This window comes from Salvia splendens, chromosome 10, assembly GCF_004379255.2.
Source record: "Salvia splendens isolate huo1 chromosome 10, SspV2, whole genome shotgun sequence".
Classification (NCBI taxonomy): domain Eukaryota; kingdom Viridiplantae; phylum Streptophyta; class Magnoliopsida; order Lamiales; family Lamiaceae; genus Salvia; species Salvia splendens.
This window is the reverse complement of record NC_056041.1, coordinates 16,178,695-16,202,713: the sequence shown is the minus strand read 5'-3', so window position 1 is coordinate 16,202,713 and position 24,019 is coordinate 16,178,695. Positions and strand designations below refer to the sequence as shown.

General features: G+C 39.0%; 1 protein-coding gene and 1 long non-coding RNA gene across 2 annotated transcripts; one reads left to right on the top strand and one right to left on the bottom strand.

Annotated features, from left to right (window-relative positions):
* The first annotated feature begins 1,695 nt into the window (after positions 1-1,695).
* On the top strand, positions 1,696-11,339 carry LOC121751514 (protein FATTY ACID EXPORT 1, chloroplastic-like). Its single transcript, XM_042146261.1, has 6 exons — positions 1,696-1,924; positions 2,418-2,649; positions 10,343-10,510; positions 10,719-10,765; positions 10,853-10,893; positions 10,985-11,339. The coding sequence occupies exons 1-6, from the start codon at positions 1,814-1,816 to the stop codon at positions 11,070-11,072; spliced, it is 687 nt and encodes a 228-aa protein (XP_042002195.1). The 5' UTR covers positions 1,696-1,813; the 3' UTR covers positions 11,073-11,339.
* A 320-nt stretch (positions 11,340-11,659) lies between these two features.
* Positions 11,660-12,446, bottom strand: LOC121751515. The gene is made up of 2 exons (XR_006040103.1): positions 12,094-12,446; positions 11,660-12,013 (listed from the first exon to the last, which is right to left on the bottom strand). It is a non-coding gene; the product is annotated as an uncharacterized LOC121751515 (long non-coding RNA).
* Between the last annotated feature and the right edge of the window lie 11,573 nt (positions 12,447-24,019).

Sequence of the window (24,019 nt, the reverse complement as noted above, 5' to 3'; positions counted from 1 at the left end):
ATAAGCTTGTAGAAGTCTAGAAATGTGACAAAAAAAAAATTATTATTATTATTATTATTATAATTATTTAACGAAACATAAACTTTTCAATTTTAGAAATGAGACTATTTTTTCGGATATCTCAAAATGGTAAAATGGGATTATTCTTTGGACAGAGGGAGTTATAATTTCTTACCATGTTCTATTAGTGTTGGAACATATTTCTTTTTGATTAGTTTTATTACATTTGAATCATCATATTTTTTAGAAAAATACAATCCATCTCATTTCTCTTACTTTATTCCTCCTCTTATGTTATTCTCTTCTATTTATCGCCGTCCTACTTTATTCTCTCAACTTCCCTACTCATCTCTCTTCTACTCCTTCCGTGCCACTCAAGATGTCCACAATCTGAGTGACATAGGATTTTAAGAGGAGATATTAGGTGGAGTAAGAAAGAGAAAAATATAATTGAATATTTCAATGAGAAGAGATGAGAGATGAGAGAGAAATTTATTTATAAATATAAAAAGTTGATATTTTGAGGGGACAAACTAAAAAGAAAAAATAAACATCTAAAAATACTTTACTCTCACTATTTAACTCATAATATTTATTTTTTAATCTACGAACTCACTCAGAAGATATACTCCAAGACTAATTAAAATGAGAGGAGTAATATTTAGTCTAACTATACATTCCAGGTCTAATCTATCTCAAACTACGTCTCTTCTGCAATCCTACAACTTTAGATATTAAATTTCAATATTTAATGTCAATTGATTATTAATGGTCCAAATTTTATTTTATAAATTATTTTACTGGGAGTGATCAATTGCTAACTTACTTACTAGTTACTAACTACAACTAATTTAAGACTATAAGATTTTAGAAATCTAGTGGTCTAAAATTTGCCATGTGTAATTTTTATTTTTATTAATTAAATCGAAAAAAATAAAAAAAACTACCAAATTAGGGTTTTGGATGAAAATGTCAATATAGTATTTTGAAAATATCAACACATTGCTTATGTGAACACATTGCCTTAAGAATGACATTTTACATGTATTATATTGACATATTTTATATATTATGTTGACATTTGTTGCCGTACGAAAAAATTGAAAATTTTTAATTTTTTTTTAAATTTTGACGTTGGAACATATGCAAGTGAGATCTCGTTAGAATCCTTATGAAATTATCTTTAATTTGATATATGTTGTGCAAAATAAAATTTAAATCGAGAAAGTTATATGTGTTTTAAAGTTATATGATATTTTTCAAAAGTTAGTTACAACTAATTTGTTGTAAATTGACATTAATACATTTATTGACGTTTCTTGTTAATTGTATTGATATTTCGGAGATGATGATCTGGATCTTTGATTTGAATATCTAAGGGTCATTATTTAATTATGATGATGATCTGGATCTTTGATTTGAATATCTAAGGGTCATTATTTAATTATAGTTAGCCATTAAGTATTGAGTTAGCAATATAACACTCTCCTTATTCTACAAAGTATATCAAATCTTAAAATTTAAAGATACAAATTTTATTTTGTACTCCGAACTAAATTTTTTAATGCAGTGTAGACCGAACTAAAAAATACTTGTAAATTGTGTCCAAACATTATGGGGCCCACTACGTTTTTATTAGCCGAATTCAATTAAATTATGCTGAATACTTTTTATTTAAAAAACATTTTCAGTTGACTATTTTCAATCATCTCCATATGAATTTTTCCATTTTATCGACTGGGTCTTCACACTATTCAACATAAATCACATCAGCAAATTTAATCAAAATTCTGGCAATCGCATATCGAGAACCATGTCGTCGGCGATCTCTCAGCTCTCATGCTTCTCCGCCGTAGTTGACAGCCGCCGTTCTCATCTCCACCAGAGATTACATCTCTCCCCCACGAAATTTCGTTCCATAAAGGTACAATTTTGATCCCTATTGCTCGCGGTTTCGTTTTTTAATATCAATATTAAACCTTGAATTTAGTAGAAATTTTGTCTTGATTAGCTGATATAAGTTCAACTGTGGGTAGGGTTTGGTGAAATTGAATTTTGATTTATCCCAATTTCTGTATTGATTGAAGAGTTACTGCTTCTTTGAAAGGGTTTAGGTTAATTGGACTTCTTTTTATAGTTTAGCCGAATTGGACTTGATTTAGTTTAAGAAACGATTTTACTTCGATCTGAAGCTTGGATTATGATTAAAAATGTTGAATAGATCAAATAAATTGAAGATTTTCTATTATTATTACTGTTATTGTTATTACTATCATCATCATTATCATCATTATGAGTTTGCTGAACTGAAATGCCTAAGACATATCCATTTTTCTGTGTGGAACTTCTAGTGTTATTGCTTATTGCTAATCATAATATGCTGAAAATGATGCAAAGTTGATGCTATCTTTTTTTAGGTTATAAATGTTATGAACAGTGATGGGCACGGCTCAAAATTATCCCAATTAGAGAATAATACTCCGAGTTATGTAGAAGATGCATCGGCATCCTATAATGGAAGCTCGGTGCAGCCGCATTCTGCTGCTGATAGTTCTGTTGCCGGAGGAGCAACAAATGAGCAGGAAAGCGCAGTCAACCAACCAAAGAGGGCAGCAATGATTCACGACTTCTGTTTTGGAATTCCCTTCGGTCAGTTGACGTCTTGATTCTGGTCTCCCCCCTTGATGGAGTACGTACTAAACAAGCCCAAGAAAGAGTATCAGTCCGGCATGACTAAAGAGTTCAGTTCGGCACAACCAAAGAGTTCGGCCCCAGCCTACAGCTCGGTAAAAGCCAACCAATCAAACTCTGCTCTCAGGTCGGCAAAAGCTACTCGGCAATAATTCAGCAGTTCGGTCTCAGTATTCGACCGAACTGGGAGATAGCGGACTCATGCATGACCTCCACGACATCCACGACATAATTACTGATGATGTAAGCCACTGCCTAGTTAGTGGCCACGCAGGATCTCATGACCTCCACGACATCCACGACATAATTACTGATGATGTAAGCCACTGCCTAGTTAGTGGCCATGCAGGATCTCATGACCTCCATGACCTCCACGACTTAGGGTGGTGATGCAAGCCACAATCTCTGTTCAATATATAAATAGAACTTAGATCTGACAGAAGAGGACTCTCACTCTTTCGTTCTCTAGAGACAGAATAGATTATATAGCAAGTGTGTATTGTAAGCTGTAATCCCAGATCAAGCAATACAACTCTGCCCTCTTTTCTTCCCGTGGACGTAGATTTACTTCAGTAAATCGAACCACGTAAAATCATTGTGTCGTGATCTTTATTCTCTACCAGCATTTACAAACATCAGAAATTCGCAGCTTCATCACTGGCGCCGTCTGTGGGAAACAGAGAACCAAATCTGTGATAAAGCGAATTTTTGACCCTTTTTCCACCAAAAAAAAAAAATGCATGCCAGATCACATAACTCCCGTGCCTCCGTCCGTGATGACCATGAGGAAGCTAATCCAGCAGCCCATAGGCCTGGAAAGCAGCCTCGTGAGAAGTCTGTCTCCAGTTCTCACGGTGAAGGAACAAGCCGCTCAAAAGGTCCACACACCGAGTCTTCCCAGCAGCCTGATTTGAATGAGGCTGTCAAGCTGTTCTTGGCTGAGAAGCAGGAGGAGTTCTTAGCTTTCCTGCAAAAGAGCCAACAGCCGAAGACGAAAACGGTAGATTCTCCTTCCTCATCCAGACATGAAAGTCACTACCGCAGTAGTGCCGTGTCCTCCAGGAAGAAGAATCCTCAACCCCGACATGTTCCTGTTTCTCCTCGGCACCGGAATCACAGGAGAACTCCTCCTCCGTACCGAAGAGCTGTCGGATTCGCCATGTACGGAGCATTAAAGACTCCGTTCTCGGACGATATCATCCGAACTCCTTTGCCGCGGAACTACCGGACACCGTCAATGACTTATGACGGGCTAGTGGATCCTCATGACTTCTTGGGATGCTATCAATATAATATGGCGAACCAGGGTCTCAATGAGGTCCATATGTGCAAGCTGTTCCCCGAGCTGCTCATCGGGAACGCCAGAAGGTGGTTCGACAGCCTTCCTCAAGACAGCATTCGATCCTACCGAGATCTAATGGATGCTTTCCATAGGAGGTTCTTTCAGAAAGCGGAAGCCCGAATTACCTCGGCTCAGCTGCTTTCTATACGTCAAGGTCGCGACGAAAAGATCAGCGACTTCCTGACGAGATTCCATAAGGAATGCCTACAAGTAGATAATCTCAATGATCTACTTGTCATTTCGGCATTCCAAAATGGAATCCTGCCCGGAGCTCTCTACAGAAAGCTCGTGGAGTGCGGCCCGCAAACAGCTCAAGAAATGTGGGACATTGCGGACCAATTTTCCCGTGCGGATGAGGCAGACCGTCGAAAACGGTCTTTAGACAGCTCATCCCAAGAAGAGAAAAAGAAGCCCGATCAAAGCGGCCAGGTGCTTCCTCGCCGAACTCCTTTTGAAAGAATTCAAAGGGCACCGGTACAAGGCAGATTGGGGCCACGGCTCAATCCTGAGAAGCCGCCCGCTCAGTTCGTACCATTAAACAAGTCAAGAACGGAAATTTTCGAACTACATTCCGATATGTTCGAAAAACCCAAGCGGATGACGAAATCAGCCGCGCGGCGACCTCAGGATCAATATTGCTCCTTCCATCAAGCCCACGGTCATGATACCGAGGAGTGCCGAAATTTGGCTGCAGGTATTGATGTTCTTGTGAAAACAGGAACGTTAAAAAAATACCAAAGCAAGCAGCCGAAAAAGAACAAAAAGCAGAGAGGTGCGAACTGCAATCCTCAGGATCCGAAAAGGCATGAAGATCCCGAAGACGACGACGAGCCGCAATATGATGGAGTAATCCAGACTATTGATGCTCTCCCTGCCGGGAAGACTAAGTCGTCCCTAAAAGCAGAACGCAGAGGTTCCAATCAAGAGGAGCCGACACATAAAAGGCTGAAGAAAGACGAAGTGATTACATTTTCAGATGCCGATCCCGTCCCAGCCATCTCTCCTCACCGAGACGCTATTGTCATTCAAGCCGGAGTGGCAAACAAACTGATCCACAGAGTATTTGTGGATACAGGAGCGTCAGTCAGCGTTCTTTTTAAAGAATGTTTTGATAAAATGGAAGTGGATCCAGCTCGGCTCAGTCCGGCTCCACTTCCTCTGAAAAGTTTCGCCCAGGAGGACACCCGCCCTGAAGGTATTATCAGCCTTCCAATCACGGTGGGAAAAGCGCCTACAAGCTCCAATACGATGATCGAGTTCTTTGTGGTAAAAGCTCGGTCCCCGTACAACATCATCCTGGGGAGAGACTGGCTCAACACAGTTCGGGCCGTTTGCTCTACTTATCACCTCACCATCAAGATCCCCACTAAAGGTGGGGTAGCGGTCATCCGAGGTGATCAAAAGAGAGCAAAAGAATGTCTGCAGATTGCGCTTAAAAGTGCCGAGCAATCAGTTCGGCACCATCAAGCATAGCAATCACAGCAACCGGAGTCAGAGGCAAGCGAGATGACCGAAGTCACTTCAGAGCCGAACTCAATGACCGTTCGGTTATACGAAGACGATCCATCCAGAACGGTCAAGATCGGCTTCGCAGGAACGCCTCTACTCCGAGAAAAGACCATTCAGCTCCTCAAGGAGTACAAAGATGTCTTTGCATGGTCTTCGTTGGACATGACCGGAGTGCCCCCCGAGGTAATCACTCATCGGTTAAATATTGATCCTTCAATCCGGCCAGTAAAACAGAAGCAAAGACTCTTTGCGGCAGAAAGAAGCCAAGTCATCCATGACGAAGTCCGCCAATTACTAAAAGCGGATGTACTATTCGAGGTGAAATATCCTTCTTGGGTGGCCAATCCTGTGATGATCAAGAAAAAAGAAGGAGGATGGCGGATGTGCATAGATTTTACCGATCTAAACAAGCACTGTCCTAAAGATTGCTATCCCCTTCCGAATATAGATAAAAAAGTAGAAGCTTTGATCGGCTTCGAAATTTTCTGTTTTCTTGATTTATACAAAGGATATCACCAAGTGTTGATGGATGAGAGTGACGCTCCGAAAACAGCTTTCATTACCGATTTCGGCATTTTCGCTTATAAAAAGATGCCATTCGGTTTAAAGAATGCCGGAGCCACTTATCAAAGGATGGTAGACAAGCTTTTTCGGCACCTAATCGGAAAACAGGTTGAAGTGTATGTCGACGACATAGTTGTCAAAAGCAAAAGCACTTCGGAGTACGAAGACAACCTCAAATCCACTCTCGACGTGCTCCAAAAAGCCAACCTCAAACTCAACCCCCAAAAATGTACCTTTTTGGTAGATTCGGGAAAATTTCTGGGTTGTTGGGTTTCAAAGGACGGACTCAAGGCAAACCCTTCAAAAGTTCAAGTTATTCAGAACATGGCGATGCCGAAGTCCATACACGATGTGCAAAGACTAACTGGATGTCTAGCCGCATTGAATAGATTCCTTTCCCAAGCAGCCGAAAAGCAACTGCCGTTCTTCAAAGTGTTAAAAAAGGCACCAAAGTTTGAGTGGGGAGCCGAGCAGAAAAAGGCTTTTGACGAGCTCAAAAGTTATTTAGCCGAGCTTCCAATTCTCTCTGCTCCAACAGATGCCGAAGTGATTTTCTTATACTTAGCGGCATCCGATCAAACCATTAGTGCGGTGCTTGTACGAGAAGAAGGCCTAAAGCAGTTTCCCATCTACTTTACAAGCCGAGCATTAAGAGGTCCAGAAACAAGGTATCAACCTCTGGAAAAAATTGCTCTGGCATTAGTAAATGCAGCAAGGAGACTGCGGCCATACTTCTATGCTCACAAGGTATGCGTCTTAACCGATCTGCCTCTTCGGCAAGTTTTGACCAAGCCAGAAGCATCAGGCAGAATCGCCAAATGGGCCCTAGAGCTGGGAGAACACTCAATCGAGTACCTACCTCGGAAAGCCATCAAGGGACAAGCCTTGGCAGATTTTCTTGCAGAGGCCAAGTTCGATCAAGCAATCCCTGTCATTGCCGAACAGAAAAATTCTGCCAATGCCGAACTAGCACAGCCCTTGGAATCCGAAGAAGAGCCGCCGGACTGCTGGAGCGGATTCGTAGATGGAGCTTCAAACAAGATGGGAAGTGGAGCTGGTATTTTACTCGTCGCTCCCGACGGACACGAGGTAACCTACTCACTTCGGTTCCTATTCCCCACTACTAATAATGAAGCCGAGTACGAAGCCCTCCTTGCCGGACTCCAGTTAGCGCAAAGTCTGCTCGTCAAATCTCTCAAAGTCCATTGTGATTCACAAGTCATAGTAAATCACATGTTGGGTACAAGTGAAGCTCGTGACGAGAGAATGAAGAAGTATTTGGACAAAGCGCTAAGCATCAGCCGAAGTTTCTCCTATTTTCGGATAATCCGCGTTCCCAGAGCGGAAAATAGCCGAGCAGATACCTTAAGTAAGTTGGCCTCAGATCCGAGCTCAAAGGCGGAAGAATTAATGCATCGAAGCATTGATGAAGCCGAGGTACATTCAGTATCCAGCTCGCCGAACTGGATGACGCCGATCTTGCAGTATCTGGATCAGGGACAATTGCCCGAGGATAAGAGAGAAGCTCGGAAGATCACGTGCCGAGCACTTCGGTACGAACTTCATGAAGGAGTCCTCTTTAGAAAGTCTTACCTCCAGCCGTTATTGCGGTGCGTAGGACCAGAAGAGACGGACTACATCCTCAGAGAAGTTCATGAAGGATCGTGCGGCAGCCACATCGGAGCTAGAGCTTTAGCTAAAAAAGTTCTAAGATGGGGATATTATTGGCCAACCTTGGTACAAGAAGCAAGGCAGCTCGTTAAGACATGCCCGAAGTGCCAAATCCATGCAAATATCCCAAGAATGCCGCAGACCGATCTATCCACTATGCAAAGCCCTTGGCCTTTTATGCAATGGGGTATAGACATAGTAGGACCACTACCACAAGCTCCTCGGCAAATGAAATTCCTTATCGTTGCCGTGGACTACTTTACGAAGTGGGTGGAAGCTGAACCATTAGCTACGATAACGAGCTCGAAGGCATTGGATTTCGTCTGGAAGAACGTAGTGTGCCGATTCGGCATACCCCACATCCTCATCTCGGATAACGGGACTCAGTTCACCGACAAGACGTTCAAGAATTGGTGCCAAGAGCTGAATATTCAACAACGGTTCACTTCGGTCTCTCATCCACAAGCAAACGGACAAACGGAGGTAACAAATCGTATCCTGGTGAAAGGGTTAAAAGCTCGGTTAGAACAAGCCAAAGGACAATGGGTAGAAAATCTCCCTCAAGTCCTATGGTCCTACCGAACTACCCCCACAACCTCCAACGGTGAAACTCCGTACAGTCTTGTGTACGGCACTGAAGCCGTGATTCCGGTGGAGATCGGCATACCCAGTCCCCGAACTCTAAATTTCTCGGCAGAAATGAATGACGACGGACTGAGAGCCGAGCTAGATCTTACCGAAGAAAGAAGAGAATTGGCATGCATAAAAGCAGCCAAGTACAAGGAGCAAGTAGCCCGGTATTACAACCAAAGGGTGAAGAAGCTGCAATTTCAAGTGGGAGATCTCGTCTTGAGAAACAACGAAGTAAGCCGAGCAGAAAAGCTGGGCAAGCTCGAACCCACATGGGAAGGTCCGTATCGGGTGTCAGAAGTCCTCGGCAAAGGGTCTTACAAATTGGCTCACATGTCAGGAGAACAGGTACCCCGAACATGGCACATTTCCAACCTCAAAAAATTCCATTTGTAAGAGACAGTCCAGTCAGTCAGTCTTGAGTCCTGTTCGGTCAATGTGCTTTCTTTGGTTTGCTTGTTCTTTGTTTGTCTATGTGCGTTTTGTCTATGTGCGTTGTGTCTGTCTATGTGCGTGTCGTCTCTTACAAATGTTACTGAGGTATCTTGTTCTTCAAAGGCTGATCCCCTTTTTAGAACATATATAAGCTAACGATTGTGAGTCAAAGCTTCTAAAGAGGATACAAGACCACAATTCAGCTTAAACAAGCAGTTCGTCTGAAACGAGCTGCAATAAGCCAACGATTGTGAAGTCCAAGCTTCTAAAGAGGATACAAGACCGCAATTCAGCTTAAGAATCAAGCACTTCGTCTGAAACGAACTGCAACGAAAGTCCGACTCTCGCGATAAAACTTGCCTGAATTAGGACAAGGGAAAGTCCGATCCACGCGATAAAACTCGCCGAATTAGGACAAGGGAAAGTCCGATCCCCAAATTAGGACAACGGAAAGTCCGATCCGAGCGATAAAACTCGCCAAATTAGGACACAAGCTTAGTCCGGTCAAAGATGTTTATTTCATCAGACCAAAGACGAGTCCGGTCAAAGATGTTTATTTCATCAGACCAAAGACGAGTCCGGTCAAAGATGTTTATTTCATCAGACCAAAGACGAGTCCGGTCAAAGAAGAGTTCACTTCATAAGACCAAGGACAAACATCAACTTACCCCGTACCTTTATCCAGAATACCGAAGTAATTCACTTCGCTTTCCGGGGGGGGTAGTGATGGAGTACGTACTAAACAAGCCCAAGAAAGAGTATCAGTCCGGCATGACTAAAGAGTTCAGTTCGGCACAACCAAAGAGTTCGGCCCCAGCCTACAGCTCGGTAAAAGCCAACCAATCAAACTCTGCTCTCAGGTCGGCAAAAGCTACTCGGCAATAATTCAGCAGTTCGGTCTCAGTATTCGACCGAACTGGGAGATAGCGGACTCATGCATGACCTCCACGACATCCACGACATAATTACTGATGATGTAAGCCACTGCCTAGTTAGTGGCCACGCAGGATCTCATGACCTCCACGACATCCACGACATAATTACTGATGATGTAAGCCACTGCCTAGTTAGTGGCCATGCAGGATCTCATGACCTCCATGACCTCCACGACTTAGGGTGGTGATGCAAGCCACAATCTCTGTTCAATATATAAATAGAACTTAGATCTGACAGAAGAGGACTCTCACTCTTTCGTTCTCTAGAGACAGAATAGATTATATAGCAAGTGTGTATTGTAAGCTGTAATCCCAGATCAAGCAATACAACTCTGCCCTCTTTTCTTCCCGTGGACGTAGATTTACTTCAGTAAATCGAACCACGTAAAATCATTGTGTCGTGATCTTTATTCTCTACCAGCATTTACAAACATCAGAAATTCGCAGCTTCATCACCCCTCAATGAAGAACTGAATGCTTTTTTTTTTCTTTTTGATCCGTTTACTGATCTATGTTGTGTGATATTGAGTCGTTTGTTGCTTTAAGTTGATTGTTTTTGAGCCAGGTGGACTAGTATTTTCCGGGGGTCTCGTTGGCTTTCTGGTTTCGAGAAACCCTCGTACTCTGATGTCTGGTGTGCTCTATGGAGGTGCCCTGCTTGCCCTTAGCACGCTGAGCTTGAAGGTGTGGAGACAAGGGAAACCGAGCTTTCCGTTTATACTAGGTCAAGCAGGTGATTACTTTCTTCTCTAGAAATGGATTGTTTTTTCTCTTCTGGTACGTTGATACAATCACATGTCTAAAATGGAATCAATAGTTTTTTCTCTCATTTGTTTGATATTGAGAGTAGGTATAATGTTTTTTTTAAAAAAATTGTGTTCTTTCTTATCCTTTATTTTTTGGGATGCATAACTTTAATCATCCCAATCTCTGGCTTGCAGTACTCTCGCTTGCCCTCCTACTTAAGCATTCTCGGGCCTATACATTGGTAATGCTTAACACAATCAACCTCTTTACTTCCGTTCTGCATATCATGTTCAACAATTTAACTGTGGCATCTTGTATTTTCTCGCAGACAAACAAATTCTTCCCGGCAGCCTTCAATGTCGTCATCAGGTAATGCACTATCATGCTTCTACTAAATAATAATCTACATCTTCTAATTCTAGTTTGTGATGATCATCGCTTGCTGTTTTGAACACCACAGTGCTGCAATGCTGTTGTTCTATGCCTATGTGATGATATCCGGAGGCAATCCTCCGCCGAAGAAGCTGAAGCCTACTGCTGCAGTTTAATCCTCGTAGTCAAGAGATGGATACTGGAGGTGAGTTACTGATCACTGGCCTTCGAAGAAGTTTCTTTCGAGTAAATTTAGATTATTAAAACGACGCCTTGGGTATCACGATAGAGATACTGAATGTATCACCTGAATTTGCCTGTATAAATCCGAATTGACTTACCAGCATGAACTCAGAGTAGATTATTATGGTCTTGTTGTAGGTGACTTTCAGCAGCAACTTTTGATCATTTCTATAGCTATATATGTTGTGACACATAGCAAATAGTCTTGCCCCTTTTGATTAGGCATTTTGCGATGAGGGACATATTCCCGATTTCGTGCTTTTGCTGCTAAAATATGCCCCCGATGAGTGGCGTAGTTGGTACAACCGGGGAGTCTGTGGTTTAAAGGTCGCGACTCCTAGTTGCATTAACACTTTCTAAGTCGATATATGTGATAATGCGATGTTTAAATACTTTAGATTAAATTTTGTAATATTATGATCCAAGATTAATTTTGTCATTCAAGGACGCCAAGATTCATGGCTAATCCTAAGATGCAATACCATGAGAGACTGGGTCCATCAAATTGAACAATATAGTATTAAGTTGTCGTTTGGTTGAAAGATTATATATATATGTTTGGTTTACGAGATTGAATCTTACAACTTAATCATAGATGGATAATCATATGATAATTAGTCATAGCCACCTCACTTCAACTAAAATAATCCCACAACTTAATTCTAGATTATAATCATGTGATAATGAGTCATAATAATCAAACCACACCATTTGTTTAGTTCATAAGATTGAATTTCACAACTTAATCTTAGATGCATAATCTTATGATAATACTTTCCTCCAAATTTTGAGATAGCAAAAGGAGTAGGGCAGCCGTGAGTTTCCACAAATTTATTCCCGATTTTTAATCTGCAGTAGTAATTGGCCCTTTGAACTAATTCAAATTAAGCCTTGTGAGAACCAATTAAAATACTTTATAACCCTTAGAGTTAAAAGGGGAGGGGGAAAACTTACCGGTTGGAGAAGCGGCGCTGCCGATGGAGGAGCTGACCGCCTGGAGCGGCGGCGACGGAGACAGCATGATAGCAGCGATGACGGCGGTTGTTGCTAGTACAGCAGCGAGCGAGAGAGATGTGCAGTAACTAGATTACCAATTTTGTGAAGAAGGGTCAGAGAGAATCTGCGAATTGGGTGTGGGAGTTTGAAGAATTTAGAGAGACAGTATTACAGTAGCAGTGCTTTTTGGAGAGTAGATACATGTAGTGTTGGGGGAGTATATTTTTGTTGACTTTTCCTTAAAGTTTAAAGAATATATTAAATGCTAGATGACTGGTTTTTATTTTGTAATTGGAACTAATGTGTGGGAAATTTACATTACTTGACCGAGAGATTTTAGTATGTGGACTTTTGTGTTAAACTAATGAATCGGTTTTAACTAAGGATAATTTGAGCACACACAAGTAAGATACATGCATTCTTTTATTTTGCAAAGTCTAATTTTAGCATATCATATTATTTCAAAAAAAAGTAAACTTTTGCATGAGATTTGGGGTTGGAACATGAAGGTGACTGAGGAGTTAAGCTTTTGAGGTGGACTTTCTTTTTAAATAAGGACTATGTCCTAAGTATATTTTGAGATGTTGTGAATATTTGTCATGCCATGTTTTGTTTTATCTATGGAACCTATCTGATGTGGCTTATGCCATCAATGGATAATCGAATTCGGGTCTGACTGGGGAGTGAGTCCCTACTCAGGCAAGTGTACACCTATGGAGATCGTACGCCATCTTTCGAGTTGACCGATCTAGTGACTTGGAATGTGGCCACATTCCTTGTCATCAATGGTTCAGATATGGTAGACATCTATGGGAAAATGACTGATCAGTCGACTTTTACAATGGAAATTGTTTTAGTATCTCAGGCATTTTCAAAGTTAAAACCCCGAGGTCACTCAATGGTGGCGGCATGATAAATACTTTTTATAAAATGTTTTCGGCATGAGTCCACTGAGTGCATCAAGTACTCAGCCCTGCATGTGTTTTCCCTACGTGCAGATTGAGCTGTGATGAGCGCGAAGGGTGTTGAGCATTAAAGTGAATGGGGATAGTAAATAGAATGTTCCGAATATATTATGTCTTCATACATGATATTATTCTTCTCTCGAATGCTTCCGCTGAATGCTTATTTTGATTTCATTTATTGTTGAGATACTCTGATTTTATTCGAGCTATTCCTATTATTTCGAGCTATGATCAAGTTGTGTTGTTTTCCCTATTTCTTCCCCGTTTCTTTAACCCTCCCCGAGTCGTGATGCCCTGTTTTCTATCATTAGAAAATGCGGGCGTGACAACAATATTCATTACGTCCTAAGTTATTTGAATTGAGTTGTATTTCATTTTTAGTGTTTTCAAATTATTTAAATTATTTTTCTTATTTATAAAAAATAAACGTTAAAACCCTCATCTATTTTATTTTTTCTCAACTCAACGTTTTCTTCTCTTTCCTATTATATTATTTTATAATTTATTTTATCTTTATTTAACATGTTAAATGTGTTGGCGTGTGTCTGGATAGAGATTAGATATTTGAAATAAAAAGCCAAATTTATTGGTAGGCGGCTTTATTAAGCATGTGTCGAATGAGTAGAGTGCGAGTGGCCTCCCACGTGGTATTCACGTGAAGCCCACAAGTAATCTTACTTGAAAATGACCATAACAAACCTCTGCTCATTTCATTCACATGCTAATTATTCACTACTTCTTTAACACACATTGGAATTTTCTACACCCTCACCCTCAAAACTCACATCCACTTATAGATTTTCCATTAATTAGGAAATCAATCAAGTCTTCAACAACCAGATTTCCTGCCAACTTGACATCATAGTTGTCGCAAAAATTTCATAAATTACTAGCATTTAAGATATATTGCAATGTTATATGAAGAAGCATTTTACAAAAATAAAATGGAGGTTAAAGCATAATCGTAGCTCCAATGAATTAGAAACATCAAATTATTAATACTGTATGTGGGCCAAAAGCCACATGGGATGTAAATTTGATGGCTCAAAAAAAAAAAGTAAAGTGACCCTCAACACCCAAAGTGGCTTCACAAGTTGCTAATTATACTATGAGTAATTAATATCATTAGGTATATTAAATTCTCAGTTTTCAAAAATTACTAGTATATTGAATTGTAGATGTATGATTGAATTCGAAATCCAGATCTGGCATCCTTGATTGAGTTTATCATAACCACAATAAAGGAAAATATATATAATTGGACAAAAATTTGAATCATAATTAGAAACATATGATCATGAATCATTATTAATTTGTGAGGACGTACTATGTAGACATAGAAGATCCCTGTTAATTCCTTAATCATTATACATCTTTTTTCGCTTTTTTTTCTTGAAACTTTTGTCGCGGATTAAAATCAGGAAACATAATCATAGATTTTACCACTATATTTAGTTAATAATGACCATCACAATCACCATCAATGAAATAACGGTGGCAAAAAAATTTCTTTGGCCTCATCATAGTTATAGACAAACATGACACATTTACTTTAAGTTTAAGTACCGCTGTAGGATTTTCAAATTTCATTCTATTTTTACGGAAATTATTATGTATAAGCACCCATCAATGAATCAAATCTCTTGAATATACTCCAAAGATACATTAATTATTTAAATCCTTATAGTATGAATAGTAGATTTAAATTTTTTTTATTGTACTGTTCTGTAACAAGAAGAATAAAAGCTTCCAAAATACACCTTCCGTCCTATAAAAATATGTATATTTTTCATTTTTATTTGTCTCATAAAAATATGGGCATTTCTATTTATGAAAAGTTGTCCCAAATTCATTACCCATATATATATATATATATATATATATATCAAATTATTTACAACTTATATCCTTATGATTATCATTATAACATATTAAACACTAATAATAATAATGTAGGTCCTATTATCAACTAACACTACTTTAACTATTCTTCTCTTCCTTTTTTTTATTTTACCAATTGTACATTAATTCTCATGTCATTTCAAATGCATATATATTTTGAGGACAGAGGAATTACTTGTATATCAAACAAGAATGAGTGAAAAGTAGCCGTCGACAACCAGACTCATTGGCTAAGAGTCAAGAAAATGACATGAGGGACATGATAACAAGAACTTAAGAATAGATTCTTATTAGGATTTCGGTAACATCGTTAATTAATTGAAAAATTATTCAGTTTAAAATGAACTATGTTTAGCATAGTCTTGCAACAGACAGTTAGAAAAATTATTCAATTTAAAATAATATGTTTGGAGAGTCTTGCATCATACATTAGACCTAGGGTGAACATCTGAATCAAAAAGAAAAATTGAAAGTTTGTAAAAATGAAAACCGAATTATCCAAAAAAAAATTGAGCCAGAAAAATTGAAATCCGAACTATAAAACCAAAATTTCATAAATATATCCCAAATAATCCAAAAAACCGAAATTCAAACTACAAAAACTGAAATCCAAACTACAAAAACCAAACCCAAAAAATTGAAATTGCAAAATATATCCATAAAAATCAAAAGTTCAAAAATTTTAATTCTATAATTAACACAAAAATTATATGATCATATACCGCCAATTAACACATCCAAATAGAATTAGTTTTTAGGTATTACTAATAAAAACCATCACAAATATAATTAGTTTTTAGGTATAATATATTTTTTTATCTCCATTCCATAAAAATAAGCTAAATTTCTCATCAGTCCCACAAAAATAGTCAATATCGAATTATGAAAATATTTTTTCAAGTTCTCATTTAATTACTTTATGAACCCACCTCCAAATAGTGTTAATTTAGTTGTTATTTTAAAACCATGTTAAAGGTGTACGTACACATTACAGATTTAAATGATATTATTAGAAAATAAATAAGACGAGTACATATTTAATGAACATTCAGAAAATGAAAATAAAATGAATGAACCGTATGATCTGACATCAAATTAAAACCGTTGCTACAATACACACCATTATGATTATTCTGACTTCAATGGAATACATATGATTCATACAATATCAATTAGCTCAATCACATCTTAATTATTATATTGTGCAAAAAGTAGTGAATGAGATTTCATATCATTCGTCTCCAAATTCAATTTTTTTCCCTTTGTTGTATATGAGATTTTGTGGTGTAATAGCCTATCTGTATTTTCTGATCACACATAGACCATGTTCGTTATTTATGGGTGGCTACAACAAAATAAAGATGGATTTGAATAACGAGCTTGGTAATCGTGGTTTGTGGAGAATGTTCCACAATTGAGCGATAACTTAATTAGTATATTTTTATTTTATTTTATTTACAATCTCCCCCACACTGATGTGGACAGGGGCATGTCGGGTGAAGGGCGTTGTGAGTATCGCCCACACTGGCGCGGGCCCTCCGCGGTGCCCGTTGCGGATGGCGGAGACGCGACGGGGGTGGGGGTGGGGGTGGGGGTTGGGGTGGTTTTCATGCGGTGGGGTGGGGTCGGTATAGGGGGCGAATTTTGTTTCGTAAAAAAAATCAAAATCTTCAAATACAATCTCAATTTTCATTCATTTCGTCAACAATCTCTAATAAAAATTATCTTCCTAAAAAATTAAATCCAACACCGGACGAGAAAACCCTCCGCAATCAATTTATAAAAATGTTCACAGATGTCACCTGATCGAAGAAGTTTGGTTGGACTATCGTTTTCTGGCATTGACTCTCCTATTCTATAAATTCACATTTTGGATTTTTAAATTTTAATTTTCTAAATTTTTTAATGAGTTGGTATTTTAATTTTCTTCGTAATTAATTATAGATTTGAATATTTGATGTTACATATTTATGTATCTACATCAATTTTATAATAAAATTAGTGAATAGTGAAATTAATGCGAGAGGCGTGCAGAGGGGCATTAATGTGGGAGTTGTGATGTGGCTTAAAAAATGAGGGGAATAATAGTGTGGCGAGAGGAGTGAGTTGTAAATGCTCTAAGTATATATTTTGCCTAATTTTTTATATGTACAGTAATACTTACTATATATGATAATTTTAAATTTTTTATATCACAATTATGCTAACCATTAATGAATAACACACATGTGTTAACTATTTGTTTTATGAAAACTGATTTAGAGACATAATGGCAATGTCATAATGGGGTTTAAATGGTAATTTTATTTTACATTTAATTTAATATTAAGTTTGGATTTTGTAAATATACTTTCCTACCCCTACATTACCGTTACATTCATTTCAATTAAGGCTGGTTGAATTTGCTTAAATGAGTGTCTAACATCTAATTCTATTTCATTGTTTTTCTTCTTATTCAATTATTCCATCAACAAATTTACTTTTCTCTTAGTTACTAAATTCTAGTTTTTCTATAACAATAAAAAACTCACTATATTATTTAATTAAACAATTCAAATTTCAATAGCAAAAATGTTTAATTTTTTCTTATTTATTTTGCATATTAAGACAATGATTTCATTGTTACAATATTGATAAAATGTTTTAAAGCATTTAACCAAAAAATAAACTACGAAAGAATAACAATAAAGATAAAGAAAAAACTAAAAGTTGAAGTGTAAAATGATTAAATAAAAAATAGATAGTAATTTTTATTTGCATGAAGTTTTGTTCACAAGAATTGTAATTTTTTTTATTAATTTGAACAGTTAACTTTTTTTTTATTAAAACACTAACTTTATTTTTTTTAAAAGAACATTTTTAGCAAAAAAAAAGGTAACTTTGTTTAGCAACTTTTATTAACAAAATTAATACTTACGTTTTGCTCCTTAGAACAAAATTATTTATCTATAAGAATAATAACTTTTATTTACAAAATAGTAGTACTAACTTTTATTTGCAATAAAAATAACTTTTGTTCGCAAAACATTAACTTTTGTCCCCAAAAATAATACTCTTAATCTTTATTCGATGATGAAATGCAGTTGAGTAAGTAACAAGATTCATGTCTGTTCAATAGATCAAAGAGTTTGAGTCATCACATTCACATGTAAAATAGAAAACCATTATTGATCCTTTAAAAATAATAAATTTTATTGATTATAATAATATAATTTTTATTCATAAAAGCAATAACTATTCTTGAAAATAACAATAGTACTATTTATTTTTTAAGGTAATAAATTTTGTTAATAGAAAGAATAACTATTATTAAAATAATATTAATAACTTCTATTCACAAGATTTATAAATTTTATTAATAAACTAGTAGCTTTTATTGTAAGAACAATCATTTTCAATTTTATATATTTTTAAAAATCTTATGAATATTTTCTCATAAAATTAAATAGTATATAAAAAATACTCTAACTAAAACTATAAATACTCTAATTAAGACTTTAAGTACTTTGATTAAAACTATGAATACAATAAATATGAGCATAATAAGCATGTTTTAATTGAATTGTGGCAAAATGACATAAGGGTTATATTGTCCATATTGAAATTAACTTTATGGTAGGGGTATTATGGCATACAGATATTATGTCCCTAAATCACTATTCTTGTTTTATTTTGATTCATGTCATTCCTTTTAATTATTATCATCATTACTTCACCAATTAAGTGTATGTACAAGGATTAGTGGACGTTACTATATTTCCAACAACGGGAAGTGGCACAAGAAATTGTGATGTTCAATCAAATCGATTCCCCTAAAGTAGAAACATATTGAGATTAAGGCAAAACCACCTCCAACTTGACTCCCATTTATTGCAATCAATAAAAGAACTTTGTTTGTTATTCTACATTTTTAAGATAAATTTAGAGTTTCACAATTGGCTTCTCTTTTCCTAAAATGGGTCTTTGCATAAGATTGAGATTGATTAGATGGTTTCTGATGGGATACGAACTAAATAACTAAACAATAATTGCGAGCCCAATAGCAGTGACGGCCCATCAGCCCAAAACCCAAGAAAGAGTATCAGTTCGGCACAACCAAAGAGTTCGGTCACAGCCTATAGCTCGGTAAAAGCCGACCAATCGAGCTCAACTCTCAGATCGGTAAAAGCTTCGGCACAACCAAAGAGTTCGGTCACAGCCTATAGCTCGGTAAAAGCCGACCAATCGAGCTCAACTCTCAGATCGGCAAAAGCTGATCGGCAAAGTTCAGCAGTTCGGTCTCAGTATTCGACCGAACAAGGAGATAGTGGACCCATGCAGGATCTCCACGACCTCCATTACACCCACGATCTATTTAGTGGTATTAAGCAGTTATCAACCCCCCTACCAGGGCTGCAAACCACGATCTTAGTTCGAATGTATAAATAGAACTTAGATCAGATAGACCAGGGTTAAGTTCTCTAGATCCTGAATCTCATATAGCAAATCAGCCTTGTAATCTGTAAGCTAGATCAAGCAATACAAATTTGCCCTCTATTCTTCCCGTGGACGTAGATTTACCTCAGTAAATCGAACCACGTAATTTTCAGTGTTGTGATCTCCATTTATTACTTGCATTTATTCCCATCAAAAATTCGCTAAATCATCACTGGCGCCGTCTGTGGGAACACAGAAAACCAAAACTGTGATAAAAGCGAGTTTTTGATCCTCTTCCACCAAAAAATGCGTACCAGATCACATAATACCCATACTTCCGTCCGTGATGAACGTGAGGAAGCTAGTCCAGCCCGTAGGTCTGGAAAACAGCCTCGGGAGAAATCTGCCTCCAGTTCTCACGGTGAAAGAACAAACCACTCAAAAAGTCATCGCACCGAGCCTCCCCAGCAGCTCGAATTGAATGAGGCTGTCAAGTTGTTCTTGGCTGAGAAGCAGGATGAGTTCTTAACGTTCCTGCAAAAGAGCCAGAAGCCGGAGAAGAAAACGGCGGATTCTCCCTCCCCCTCCAGACATGAAAGTCACTACCGCAGTAGTGTCGTATCTTCCAGGAGAAAGAATCCTCACCACCGATATGTTCCTTCTCCTCCTTGTTACCGAAATCACAGGAGAACTCCATCTCCACCATACCGTAGAGATGTCGGATTCGCTATGTATGGAGCGCTGAAGACTCCATTTTCGGATGATATCACCAGAACTCCGTTGCCACAGAATTACCGAACTCCGTCAGTGACTTATGACGGGTTAGTGGATCCTCATGATTTCCTGGGACGCTATCAGTATAATATGGCGAACCAAGGTCTCAATGAGGTTCATATGTGTAAGCTGTTTCCCGAGCTGCTCATCGGGAACGCAAGAAGGTGGTTTGATAGCCTCCCTCAAGGCAGCATTAGATCTTACAGAGATCTAATGGATGCTTTTCATAGGAGGTTCTTCCAGAAAGCTGAAACCCGAATCACTTCGGCTCAGCTGCTTTCTATACGTCAAGGTCGCGATGAAAAGATTAGCGACTTCATGACAAGATTCCACAAGGAATGCCTACAAGTAGATGATCTCAATGATCTACTTGTCATTTCGGCATTCCAAAATGGAATTCTGCCAGGAGCTCTCTACAGAAAGCTCGTTGAATGCAGTCCGCAAACAACTCAAGAGATGTGGGACATTGCGGACCAGTTTTCTCGTGCTGATGAGGCAGACCGTCGAAAACGGTCTTTAGACAGCTCTTCCAGTGGAGACAAGAGGAAGCCCGATCATAGCGATCAGGGACATCCTCGCCGAACTCCTTTTGAAAGAATTCAAAGGGCACCGGTACAAGACAGATTGGGACCACGTCTCAATCCTGAGAAACCACCCGCTCAGTTCGTACCATTGAACAAGTCGAGAGCGGAAATTTTCGAACTGCATTCTGATATGTTTGAAAAACCAAAGCCGATGACGAAATCGGCCACGCGCCGAAGTCAGGATAAATATTGCTCCTTCCATCAAGACCACGGTCACGATACCGAGGAGTGCCGAAATTTGGCAGCAGATATTGATGTTCTTGTGAAAGCAGGGACGTTAAAAAAATACCAAAGCAAGCCGCCGAAAAAGAATAAGAAACAGAGAAGTGCGAACTGCGCTCCTCAGGATCCTAAAAGGCAACAGGATCCCGAAGACGATGACGAGCCGCAATATGATGGAGTGATCCAGACTATTGACGCTCTCCCAGTCGGGAAGACTAAATCGTCTCTAAAATCAGAGCGCAGAGGCTTCAATCGAGAGGAGCCAACACATAAAAGGCTGAAGAAGGAGGAAGTAATTACATTTTCAGATGCAGATCCCGTCCCGGCCATTTCTCCTCATCAAGACGCTATTGTCATTCAAGCTGGAGTGGCAAACAAACTGATCCACAGAGTGTTTGTGGATACAGGAGCGTCGGTTAGCATTCTTTTTAAAGAATGTTTTGATAAACTGGAAGTGGATCCAGCTCGGCTCAGTCCGGCCCCAATTCCTCTGAAAAGTTTCGCCCAGGAGGACACCCGCCCTGAAGGTGTTATCAGCCTTCCGATTACGGTAGGAAGAGCGCCTACTAGCTCCAGTACGGTGATCGAGTTTTTTGTGGTAAAAGCTCGATCCCCGTATAACATTATACTGGGAAGAGACTGGCTCAACACAGTTCGGGCCATTTGCTCTACTTATCACCTCACAATCAAGATCCCCACTAAAGGAGGGATAGCAGTCATCCGAGGTGATCAAAAGAGAGCAAAAGAATGTTTGCAGATTGCGCTTAAAAGTGCCGAACAATCAGATCGGCACCATCAAGCATAGCAATCACAGCAGCCGGAGTCAGAGGCAGGCGAAATGAACGAAGTCACACCGGAGCCGAACTCGATGAAAGTTCAGTTATACGAAGATGATCCATCCAGAACGGTCAAGATCGGTTTCGCGGGAACACCTCTACTCCGGGAAAAGACCATCCAGCTCCTCAAAGAGTACAAAGATGTCTTTGCGTGGTCTCCGTTGGACATGACTGGAGTGTCTCCCGAGGTAATTACACATCGGTTAAATATTGATCCTTCAGTCCGGCCTATAAAACAGAAGCAAAGACTCTTTGCGGCAGAAAGAAATCAAGTCATCCATGACGAAGTCCGCCAATTACTGAAAGCGGATGTATTATTTGAAGTAAAATATCCTTCTTGGGTGGCCAATCCTGTGATGATCAAGAAAAAAGAAGGAGGATGGCGGATGTGCATAGATTTTACGGATCTAAATAAGCACTGTCCTAAAGATTGCTACCCCCTTCCCAACATAGATAAAAAAGTAGAAGCTCTGATAGGCTTCGAAATTTTCTGTTTTCTTGATTTGTATAAAGGATACCACCAAGTTTTAATGGATGAGAATGATGCTTCAAAAACGGCTTTCATTACTGACTTCGGTATTTTTGCTTATAAAAAGATGTCATTTGGTTTAAAGAATGCCGGAGCCACATATCAAAGGATGGTACATAAGCTATTTCGGCACCTGATCGGGAAAGAGGTTGAAGTATATGTTGACGACATAGTTGTTAAAAGCAGAAGCACTTCGGAGTACGAAAACAATCTCAAATCCACTCTCGACGTGCTCAAAAAAGCCAACCTCAAACTCAATCCCCAAAAATGTACCTTTTTGGTAGATTCGGGAAAATTTCTGGGTTGTTGGGTTTCAAAGGAAGGACTCAAGGCAAATCCCCTAAAGGTTCAAGTTGTTCAGAACATGGCAATGCCGAAGTCCATACATGATGTGCAAAGGCTAACTGGATGTCTAGCCGCACTGAATAGATTCCTTTCCCAAGCAGCCGAAAAGCAAATGCCGTTCTTCAATGTTTTGAAGAAGGCACCAAAGTTTGAGTGGGGAGCCGAACAGAAAAAGGCCTTTGACGAACTCAAAAGTTATTTAACCGAACTTCCTACTCTCTCTGCTCCAACAGATGCCGAAGTGATATTCTTATATTTAGCAGCATCAGATCAAACCATTAGCGCGGTGCTTGTACGAGAAGAAGGCCTAAGACAGCGCCCTATCTACTTTACAAGCCGAGCATTAAGAGGTCCCGAAACAAGGTATCAACCTCTGGAAAAAATTGCTCTGGCATTAGTAAATGCAGCAAGGAGACTGCGGCCATATTTCTATGCTCACAAAGTATGCGTCTTAACCGATCTTCCACTTCGGCAAGTTTTGACTAAGCCAGAAGCATCAAGCAGAATTGCCAAGTGGGCCATAGAGTTGGGAGAACATTCAATAGAATATCTACCTCGGAAAGCCATCAAGGGACAAGCCTTGGCAGATTTTCTTGTAGAGGCAAAGTTCGATCAGGCAATCCCTATTATTGCCGAACAGAAAAATCCTACCAATGATGAACTAACACAGCCCCAGAAACCCGAAGTAGAGCAGCCGGACTGTTAGATTGGATTCGTAGATGGAGCTTCGAATAAGACAGGAAGTGGAGCTGGTATTCTACTTATCGCTCCCGACGGACACGAAGTAACTTATTCACTTCGGTTCTTATTCCCAACCACTAATAACGAAGCCGAATACGAAGCCCTTCTTGCCGGACTTCAGTTAGCGCAACATCTACTTGTCAAATCTCTCAAAATTCATTGTGATTCACAAGTCATAGTGAATCACATGCTGGGTACAAGTGAAGCCCGTGGTGAAAAGATGAAAAAATACTTGGACAAAGCGCAAAGTATTAGCCGAAATTTCTCTTATTTTCGGATAATCCACATTCCCAGAGAGGGAAATAGCCGAGCAGATACTTTAAGTAAGTTGGCCTCATATCCGAGCTCAAAGGTGGAGGAATTACCGCACAGAAGCATTGATGAAGCTGAAGTACACTCAGTAACCAGTTCACCAAACTGGATGACGCCAATATTAAAGTATCTAGATCAAGGACAACTGCCCGAGGATAAGAGAGAAGCAAGGAAAATCACATGCCGAGCACGTCGGTATGAACTTCATGAAGGAGTCCTATATAGAAAGTCCTACCTTCAACCGTTATTGCGATGTGT